This window comes from Oryza brachyantha, chromosome 10 (genome assembly GCF_000231095.2).
Source record: "Oryza brachyantha chromosome 10, ObraRS2, whole genome shotgun sequence".
Taxonomy (NCBI): Eukaryota; Viridiplantae; Streptophyta; class Magnoliopsida; order Poales; family Poaceae; genus Oryza; species Oryza brachyantha.
The window spans coordinates 9189395-9200785 of NC_023172.2; the positions used below are offsets into that span (position 1 = coordinate 9189395).

The following is an 11391-nucleotide window of genomic DNA, read 5'->3' on the forward strand; positions in this document are numbered from 1 at the left end:
TAAAATATGACTCGAGTAGGAGTGTGACTGGCACGTGGGCCACTGCCGGTCCACCATCACCCTACCCCGGCCCCGGAGATTCCGTCGAGTGGGAGATGATCGGATTCCCGCGTCCCCCCGCAATCGCCGCGCTCTGCCGCCCTACGGATCGACGGCGGCGGCGAAGCTCGGGGAAAAGCATGCACCAAGAGGCATAAGGTCAGGATACATTCTCAACTATCATGCAGATGAAACCCCCTAAATTACAGGCTACTTAGAGTGGGACTCATCGTATTTTTTATTAGGCACTCTCTCTCCACTTTTCCCCTTATCTGAGTTCTCTCACCTTTCTACGTTCTCTACCTTTCCACATTCTCAACGAGCAGGAGGCGGCCGACGCGGAGCAGCCGGAGCTCGTGTCTGAGCCGCGGGCGCCGACGACGACGCCGACATTGGGCGGATGCGGCCGGCGTGGAGAGGCCGTGGCGGCCAGAGCTCGAGTCTGAGGCCGCGCGCACGACGACGACGACAGCGCCAGTGCAGGCCGAGGCGGCCGAGACGACGACGACGCTAGCGTTGGGCGGATGCGGTGGTCACGGCACAGATCCGACGTTCAGGCGGCGCGGATCAACGCGTCCTCTCTTCCTCCGTCGGCACGGATCGGCGGAGCTCGGCCAGCGTCGTGCCTCCCTCCACCGGCAACACCGTCCTCTTCCTCCTCCGCCAGCGACCCCTTTCTCGGAAGCCACGCCAAACCACTTGCTTCACAGTGCGGCGCCATCTCATGTCTTCGCCGAGCCCGAGGTGGAGAACCGCACGCCTTGGCCAAGATACGGCCTCCTCTGCGAGGCGATCAAAATGTGGGCCCATATACACCGTAGCCGACGTGGCGGGCTAGGGCTCCTCGCCACGTCGGTGCAGTGTGAATGCCCTGAGCAGTGGTGTGGTCATGAATTTTTTTTGGGTAGTCCTACACCTTCGGCCCATATCACACATTAATTTAATTTAAACACAGTACATCATAAATACGAGTATAGTTTTAATTAGTACAAATATAGAAAATATATATAGAGTGATCTTTATGGGCTAAAATCAGAGATAGTCACGCGTCCATTAGACTACCTTTAGGCTTGGCCACTAAATATGACGGACCAATGAGATAAACAAGAGGCTCCCATTGAAGCACTATCATCATTTACCCTTTAGCTTACAAGTTGTTGCCAAAATTCAAATTTTATAATTTAATTTCAAAGTTGATTTTTAGAATTTTTTTCATCATAGTTTATTTCTACATTTGCTTTTAAATCGGCAATGACACTCATATAAAAAAATTTATCTATAAACTATTTCTATTGAATATACTTTTAGATAAAAAAAAAGATCAGGCTCGTGAGCTCGCCCCGCCTCAAATAGACCAGGCATCCTTTCTAGCTTGTTCCTACAATGAGTCAAGCCAAAGCTGGCTCACAGGCCACTCATTTGGCTCGTGAGCTTGAGATGTCATTTACACATGTGGCTATATGAATTGGCTTGTTGTCCAAATGAAGTTGTCATTTGCCAACTTGCGATTAAAACATAGACTTCCTTCAATTTTGCGTGTTTTTTTCTTATTTTTGTTCTGAATACAAGTTAGATGAAGACGTGATTCCTATTGGAAGACTCACAACCCCGTATTGTATTGTTGGTGCTAATTCCACCACAGGTTTATATAATTTAGAAAATGCCTATTCAGACTCCCTCTCCAAGTGACTTTTTTTTTCACAATTATCACTCAATTATTTTTCACCATTTACTCCAACCATCCATGCTCACACTTTATATTCACTCATCATTGAAAAAGGGACATTATAGTCTTATTTTTTCATTATTGATCCCTCCAAAATAACTAGGACAAATGGAGTACTTGCACAGGCAACAACTTGGAAGACCACACAATACTATCCACATGGCAATACACGTCAACGGCGCGTCATAACTGTTGGATCTATTTGTATTTTTGAAAGTGCATTAAGCCTCTAGGTGAGTTTTGGATTATTAATAACAAAATTGCTAAGGAAATAATGCTATGTATGAGATAAATACAAAGGTTAGTTTAAGGTGAATAGGCACGACTGATTTTGACAACTATGAAGATATTTTAGAATGATAGCAAAGAAGTGTATTCAAAATTTATTTTTCTTTTGAAATTTATCCCTAGGAAAGTTGTACTATGAAGAGGAGTAGCAAACCATGGACCATTGATCCTCTGATGCTCAAAGATCACTTTAGATAACGCGAGAGACACATTGTACAACACTTAAACCTTGTCAGGAGGAATTATGTTTTTTTTTACTGAAGGTTATTGACTAGAGGACCGGAAGTTCTAAGTGTTGGTCGGAGGCTCCAGGCCATAGGGGTGAGAATATCTAGTAATTCTGTTTTATCTACTGCTAGATGACGTAGGGTGTGGATTTAAAAACCTCTCCATCCCTCCAACTGTTTTTTTTTTGGCTTTTACACATTCATTTGTCCCTTGACTCGCTGAAGTACGTTTTCGTACTCACCCTTGACGCTATATACTTAGCAGTCTCAAGAGCAGACATGATTGTTGAAGAAAGTAAAATTGAAGCTAATGGTAGTTTCCTTCCTAATCTCAAGTTGTTACTTGCGCTAAGTTATGTTGGTGCTTCTACACTTGCCGGTCAACCTTAGGAAGCGCTCCAAAGGTGTGACCTACGAAAGGTATAATCTATGTTATTATTAGTTGCTATGATGTATCTTAGCACGACCGTGGGTACCAGCGATGTGTCTTGGAATTGGTACCAACAAAGCAGCCTCATGGGAGTTGGTTCATGCCGATCTCCTATGGCGCATCCCCTTTGGTATCATCAACGTAGAGAGTACCAAGGCAAGGTGTGATAAGGGCCCTCGTCTTCGACGTTGTGGCCTCCTCAATTGGTCACCGTTGGCTTCTTCTCTCATATGGAAGTTATCGACCGTTGGCCTCTTATACCCTTCCACTTTTTAGGCATATCACCCTTTTCACTTCGTCTCTCCTACCACCTATGGCAAGAAGAAGAGAGAGACAATTGAGGGCTAGGCCTCGGGAGTAATGGGCTCAATTATGATATTCTTTGGAATGGTGCTTCCATAGATGTGTTACACCGTTACTAGTTGGGATGGTTTGTGTTGCCCATCATTGTTCGTGGTCTGTAACACTATTTCGGTTGTCGCCAACATCATCTCCTCAACTCCAATCTACGTGGCGTCGTTCAACATCTAGGATTAAGAATTTTAGTGCAAGAAGTGAAAATAACATGAGTATCAGTCATGATGAAGAAAAACAAGTTATTGCACTTGATGCGAGGGCATTTTTGATCGAGTTAACTCCACATAGGCCGAATCAACAGATGTATAAACTGAATTTTTCCCATTTACACTCCCCACAGCTAAAAGCATCGATGGCAAAGAGTACTACTCCATCTATTTCATAATATAAGGCGTAACTACCACTAACACAAAGATGAAGAAAGAGCTATATCTAACTACTCGTTTAGATTACCTATGTGCATGTATACATACATGTAACGTGGCTATTGGTTAGATATTTGACGGTTAAGAATGTGCTAGTTAATACATACTTATATATATGTCTTATATTATGTAAAAAAAGTACTCCCTTCATCATAGATTATAAAGAATTTTGACTTTCTGTTTATAATCTTTGACTACTCGTCTTATTCAAAAAAATTAAAAGTATTATTTATTTTGTTTATTATTTTCTTTACTATTAAGAGTAGTTTAAGTATTACTTATAAATTTTTATACTTACACTAAATTTTTAATAAGACAAATGGTCAAAAATTATAAATAAATAGTCATAATTCTCTATATTATGGGACCGAGATAGTAGTTATTTATTATAAGTGAATAGTCATGACTCTCTATATTATGGGACTGAGATAGTAGTTATTTATGTTATGAGATGTGGGGAGTTAAAAACAGATTTTTTTTGGATTTTTAATTTTATTTATTAAATAATTAATAAATTTGAACTTTTATTTTAAAAAATAACATATCTAACCTCCTGTCGCCCTTTAGGAGGGCGAAAAGCATATGTAGCACACGGCACGGCGGACGGCAGTAAACGCGATGACGGCACTCGGTGATTTTTTTGTGTTTTGCCCCTTTCCACCCTTACAGAGGGCGGCAAGGTGTTTTATGTAAAAATGCAAGATGGCTGCTCGCGGCAGGAGGTTAGATCTGCGATTTTTCAAAATGAAAAATCAAATTTGTGAATTAATTAATAAATAAAATTAAAAATCCAAAAAATTCATTAAAAACAAGCATTACCTGGTGAGAGCGTGCGCGGGCAAGCAAAGAGTCCGCCGCAGGGTTCGCGTTACCCCGGTTACCGCGGTAACCGCGCCCTCTGCCGAGGCACGACTTCGGTAAGCCGCGGTAACCAAGTTTAAATTTGAAGAGAATTTAAAAAATTTGAGAAAATTTAATGAAAAAAATATATGTTGTATATGTTGATATATAGTGTAGTTTTGTCAAAGAAATTAATGAAAAAATGTATTCCCGGCGTAATTAAAAATCATAAACGAGTATTTCAGGAAACAAATTAAAAAATTCTCTATTGCAAGTAATATTTCATAGGAAGATGGTCAAGAATATATTGTGTTGAGTCATTCTTAATTTACACTAGCCACTTGGGTACATAATGTTGAAATACAAATATGCAACGATAGATATATAAAAAATATGTATAGAGAAAAATTATACGTGTATCTTAGTACATACATAATAGTTTTATTTGTAATAATAAGTAGTAGGTATAGTTGTGACGCAGCAATCAAAATGAAGTTGTCGTTACTTGTTATTGAAGTGAATTATTTGGTGAATGGTGATATGCCGGTGTATGTTTGTATGTTGCAATATCAAGAATTTAGAAAATGTCATGTGAAATTTTCTTGTTTTCCCTATAACATGTCCTATTGTCATAAATATAGTCACAAAATATTTTCCTATTTTTCATGTATTTTTTAGATTTTTTAAAGTTTTTTTTTGCATTTGACATCACATCCACGGTCTTCTCGCGGTAACTACGGTTTCTCGCGGTAACCGCGGTTTCGGCTAAAAAACCACGCGGTAACCGCTCTTCTCATGTGTTGTTTCATCAAGTAGTTAGCGCGGTTTTCGCGGCTTATCGCGCGGTAACCGCGGTAAACCGCGCGGTAAGCCGCGAATCCGCACGAGTTTAAATTCAAATTTATCACGATTTTTACGGTTATCGTGCGAGATCCGCAGAAGCATGATACCATGGTTTTAACGGCTTGCGTGGTAACGGGAACCTGATCACGCCGCCTAGAACACGAGCATCCCCATGCGCGACGCGACGCCGACGCGGATGCGGACGATGCATGCATGAAATCCAACGTCTTCCTTCCGTTGGGACACTCTGGCTTGGGGAGCAGGGCCGGCAAGAGAAAGCGAGCGTGACCGCTAGAACTAGATACAAAATTCAAATCCTTCCGCTGCCTCTGACCCCGTGGCCCCACCCTGCCACGGCTGTTGCGTTCGGTCCGTACAACCCCGGGGCCCACGCCCAGGGTGACGGTTGGTCCTGTGCTGGTACTAGCATTTATAAATAATACAACTTTGTTCTAAAATAAAATCAATTTTTAGTTTTTTGATACACTTTTCATCTTATTAAAAAATTTTTAGGATAAATATTTTTATTCTTACTAGATGATAAAATATGAATAGTATTTTATACGTGACTAATTTTTTAAAGTTTTTTATAAATTTTTCAAAATAAGACGAACGGTCGTTGGACGGAAAAACGAAAAATAGAGTTATTATAGGACGGATGTAATACTACATAATCCACTTACCGTGGGGGGATAATGATGTTTCATTACTCACTAATCATATTAAGAAAAGCCTGAAATGATGGGGGAAAGACAATAGAAAATAATGTATCCTTATTAAAAATGCTTTATATTTAACCTCTCTTAGACCGTTCCTAACCCATAACACTAGATATAGTTTTCATAAAGTACACATTATTAAAAAACTAGTACTAGACACTACTATTCTAATGCAAACCACTATTACATACTTCAATTTAATACTACTTATCTCATATGATATCTTGGATGTTGTATAAAAACTATGTCTCATACAAGATATGGTTTTATTTTCTTTCCTCATTTATTCACTTGCCACATCATTTTTTATCCTAAGTGGCAACTTATTTAATACTATGGACACCATCCTACTAATTGGGTTGGGAATGACCTTATATATGCTTACTTTGTAAAGCTAAAAAAACACCGGAGTAACTTTTAGGATCTGTTCGAAACACATAATTGGATTTTCAGAGAAAACAGTTCAGTTTCTCTAATTTTCCTTTGAAAATCTGCCAAACTGAAGAGGCCCTTAGCTTTATCATTTTGCTTTTGCTTTTGATATGTTAAAATTTGATTTTTAATCTTAAATTTCAAGCTAATTTTGGAGTTTTTTTATTGCATTTATATTTCACTTTTTCCTTTTTCATTATATCGTATAGAATACAATATTAATTTTTTATTCGTAAATTATTTTTCATTCGTAAATTTATTGTTTGAGTTTTTTTTACTGAAAAAGCCAGAGACCTTCGTCTTTATAAATCATGATGCATTTATCATCTATGTTAAATAATCATGATGTATTAATCATCTATGTTAAATATTTTATCAAACTACAACATAATCATTACTTAAAATATAAAACTTTTATAATACAGATACTACTAGTATAGAAGAAGTCTCTAGACATAAAAAGGGAGCATATTTGAAACAGGAACATTCTCCCTATGTGCATAGTTCCACGTCACTCGTGCTCATCCCAAAAGCCCCCAAACACTCTCCAAAGCCCTGCCTGCGAGAGTGAGTGAGTGAGAGAGAGAGAGGGAGGGCCCACACCTACCATTCCCTCCCACTCCCAAATCCCAATCCCATCTAGTGCGTGCTTGCTTTGCCATTCCCACCCACCATTATCACCACCTCACTCCCACTCCCACTCCCACTCTCACTCGCTCGCTCCTCTCCGATGGAGCTCGCGCCGCTCCTCCTTCCTCTCCTGCTCCTACTCCTCCTCCTCCTCACCAATGCCGACGCGGGGGGCACCAACGCGACGGCGACGACCTACGTCGTGTTCATGGACCCGGCGCGCATGCCGGCCGCGCACCCGTCGCCGGCGGACTGGCACGCGGCGCACCTCCAGTCGCTGGCCATCGACCCGGGCAGGCACTTGCTCTACTCCTACTCCGCCGCGGCGCACGGGTTCGCGGCGGCGCTGCTCCCGCACCACGTGCCGCTGCTGCGGGGCAGCCCCGGCGTGCTCCAGGTCGTGCCGGACGAGGTGTTCCGGCTGCACACCACGCGCACGCCGGAGTTCCTGGGGCTGCTGGCCCCGGCCTACCAGCCGGCCATCCACGGCCTGGAGGCGGCCACGCACGACGTGGTCATTGGGGTTCTTGATACCGGCGTGTGGCCGGAGTCGCCGAGCTTTGCCGGTGCGGGCCTGCCGCCGCCTCCTGCGAGGTGGAAGGGGGTGTGCGAGGCGGGCGTCGACTTCCCGCCGAGCGTGTGCGGGAGGAAGCTTGTCGGCGCGCGGAGCTTCTCGCGGGGGCTCCACGCGGCGAACGGTGGCCGTGGGAGGCTGGGAGTGGGAAGGAGGGTGTACGCGTCGGCGAGGGATAGGGACGGGCACGGGACGCACACGGCGACGACGGCGGCGGGCGCGGTGGTGGCGAACGCGAGCTTGCTCGGGTACGCCACGGGCACGGCGCGCGGGATGGCGCTCGGCGCGCGCGTCGCCGCGTACAAGGTGTGCTGGCCCGAAGGTTGCCTCGGCTCAGACATTCTGGCCGGCATCGACGCCGCGGTGGCGGATGGGGTCGGCGTGCTCTCCCTGTCCCTCGGCGGCGGCTCGGCGCCGTATTTCCGGGATACTGTTGCCGTGGGCGCCTTCGGTGCCGCCGCGGCCGGCGTGTTCGTTGCCTGCTCGGCCGGAAACTCCGGCCCGTCCGGCGCCACGGTCGCGAACTCCGCGCCGTGGGTCGCCACCGTTGGCGCCGGCACGCTCGACCGTGACTTCCCCGCCTACGTCACGCTCCCCACCGGAGCGCGTCTCGCCGGCGTGTCTCTCTACGCTGGCCCCTCGCCCGCGCCTCGCCCCGCCATGCTTCCTCTCGTCTACGGGGGCGGCAGCGACAACGCCAGCAAGCTCTGCCTGTCGGGGACCCTCGACCCAGCCGCCGTGCGCGGCAAGATCGTGCTGTGCGACCGCGGCGTCAACGCGCGCGTGGAGAAGGGCGCCGTCGTCAAGGCCGCGGGCGGCGCCGGGATGGTGCTGGCCAACACCGCCGCAAGCGGGGAGGAGCTCGTGGCGGACAGCCACCTCCTCCCCGCCGTCGCGGTCGGGAAGTTGGCCGGCGACAAGATACGCGACTACGCCTCGCACGGCGGCGGTGGCAGGCCGATGGCAATGCTGAGCTTCGGCGGCACGGTTCTTGGTGTCCGGCCGTCGCCGGTCGTGGCGGCGTTCAGCTCCCGCGGCCCAAACACCGTCGTGCCGGAGGTCCTGAAGCCGGACATGATTGGCCCCGGAGTGAACATCCTCGCCGGCTGGTCCGGCGTCGCCGGGCCGACCGGACTCGTCAATGACGGCCGCCGGACAAACTTCAACATCATCTCCGGTGAGCATTCCACACTCCCTGCCAAAAGCTCTCACATTGCCCAGATTCAAATTGTTCTGACCATGTCATGTTGCTGTCATGTTTGGAGTTACTCATTTACTGCCATCGCAGTAGACAATTCAGTCAGATAAAAGAAAATGCAAGCAAACAGAGCCTTTAGATTTCAGCTATGGACCCTGTTGCAGAAAGGCAATTTTCATTTCAACTTTCTTGTTTGTTGGATGAAATGGCATTTGCTTTCACTGCCCCTTTGTCAGGGATACACATGTGATGCTCTTGCAGATGAGGGAACAACAGCTGAGACAAGTTACCCTTTTACTTTTGTTTCTTTTGATTGCCCCATTCTGAAAGTGGTTTTACTAGCATGAGGCTGGGAGACATTGGCACACCACTGGTTTGAGTGGTTTCTAACTTTATAAGCTGGATCTTGTTTAGGATGTAGTTGCAACTTCATTATAAACTTAAAACAAGATCCAACTTATAAAATCAAAAGGAACAACTGTTCAGTTCTATGGGCAAATTATTCAGCAGGGTGCAAAAGGTAGCATTTGGATGTATGATGCTTGTCTTGTCCAATGCTTACACAGTATTTTTTCTTCTATGGTTTCTGTAAGCTTGTAGAATTGTTGATTTGCATGCTACATCAGCCAAGATGAAAGCTACATATTTCTCAATGCTTGGATGCATCAATGCTTAAATTCTAACTACCATTTGATCCATTCAGGGACATCAATGTCATGCCCTCACATAAGCGGAGTTGCGGCGCTCCTCAAGGCCGCACACCCTGGTTGGAGCCCTGCCGCGATCAAATCTGCTCTGATGACGACCGCATACACCGTTGACAACACAAACTCTTCTCTCCGGGATGCTGCTGGGGGGTTGCTTGCGAACCCTTTCGCTTTCGGCGCAGGCCATGTAGACCCGCAGAAGGCGCTCTCTCCAGGCCTCGTCTACGACATCTCGACTAAGGACTATGTCTCCTTCCTCTGCTCCCTGAACTACAGCACCCCACATATCCAAGTGATCACTAAGATGTCCAACATCACCTGCCCGAGAAAGTTCCGCCCCGGTGACCTCAACTACCCCTCATTCTCAGTTGTGTTCAAGAAGAATTCAAGGCATGTTATGAGGTTCAGAAGGGAGGTGACCAATGTCGGCCCAGCAATGTCTGTTTACAATGTGAAGGTCACCAGCCCTGCATCAGTCAGTGTTAAGGTGACACCATCAAGGATTGTGTTCAACAGGGTGGGACAGAAGCAGAGATACTATGTCACGTTCGCGGCTAAGGTCGACGACACAGGCAGCGTGAAACCGGATTTCGGTTGGATATCCTGGTTGAGCAACGAGCATGTCGTTCGGAGTCCGGTCGCTTATACATGGAAGATGTGAGGACAGTGAGTGATCCTTACTGGATATGTTCAGTTATGTCCTGGAGGAGATGAAAGATAGGTAACTTGATATCGGTGTAGTTTGCTGATTGCTTCACAAAGAGAATCGGCGTGAAGCTCTCGACTGCAATGCAGACCTGCAGTTCGTTCTTCCCAGTGTCGGTCACTCGCCGAACCTAGTTTTTTCCCCTTGTAGTTGTCAGTGCGTTTGCCCGGCAAGAAGCTTATCTGCTACCACTATTAACATGTGAGGTTTCATTTCTTTCTAGCGCCAATGTTGTCAGACATGAAATATAACCCTGAAATGAATCGGTTGTTTTATGCCAATGACCAGCCATGGTATTATCCATATACTGATTCTTGTACTCCTGAATTAACTGAAGAATGAAATGATTGTTGCATTGGCTATATGTTCTTATCTGACCAGCAGAGTTCGTTGTGTGCATAATTAGGAATCAGGAAAGGAAAGGGAACATGAATCAGTTCAGGGATCTGGTGAAGATGACACTCACACACACAGAAGAATGAACTGTAAAGTGGTGGCCAAAATCAAATCGAATGATCCGAAAGATTCTTTTCTTTTGATCCAACATGCGTGTGCGTCCGTAACGCACGCGCATCCCCTTTCACGCGCCGGTGTCTGTGGACATGATTAGTTGCATACTTACTCGCACTGCTTGTCTAACAAGATCGGCAAGAGGCTGGCCCAAGTTTTGGCCCAGTGCAATCGAAGCATGAATCCAAGGCTGCCTGTTAAATTTTGTTGCATGTTTAAGCCATCCCAACCAGTAGTTGGAAGTTTGGAAGGCATTAAAATTACTACTCACTTTTCCATATTGCAAGAATTTTTGGCCCTTGTGCATAAATCACCAGAGAGATTTTGCCTTAAAATCACACATATGTAACTATAGTATAGCTTAATTACAATGTAACTACCAGTAAGCTATGGATTTTTTTTGGGTTTGTATATGGCTGATATGTCAAAGTATGCAACTTGGTGGCATGTCATTTGAAAAATGGGGCATTTAACTTTTTGCCATTTTTAGAAATGACACCTAACATATTTACCACCCGCTTTTCTATAACACGTGGGGCCTCATGTGTCTATGACATGTGGGTCCAGTGGCAAATATGTTAGTGCCATTTCTAAGAGTGGTAAAAAGTTAATTATTCCTTGAAAAATATACAAAGAACTTTATTTTGTAAACCAAATTGCTGCAGTGGCATGGATTTCCGTCCAAATAATATACTCCCTCCGTTTCACAATGTAAGTTTTTCTAGCATTGCCTAGATTCA

The 11391-nt window shown here is 45.4% G+C and overlaps 1 protein-coding gene across 1 annotated transcript; it reads left to right on the forward strand.

The window, feature by feature from the left end:
- The first annotated feature begins 7056 nt into the window (after nucleotides 1-7056).
- LOC102703067 (subtilisin-like protease SBT1.8) lies at nucleotides 7057-10497 on the forward strand. Its single transcript, XM_040527990.1, has 2 exons — nucleotides 7057-8707; nucleotides 9432-10497. The coding sequence occupies exons 1-2, from the start codon at nucleotides 7057-7059 to the stop codon at nucleotides 10094-10096; spliced, it is 2316 nt and encodes a 771-aa protein (XP_040383924.1). The 3' UTR covers nucleotides 10097-10497.
- Nucleotides 10498-11391: the final 894 nt, after the last annotated feature.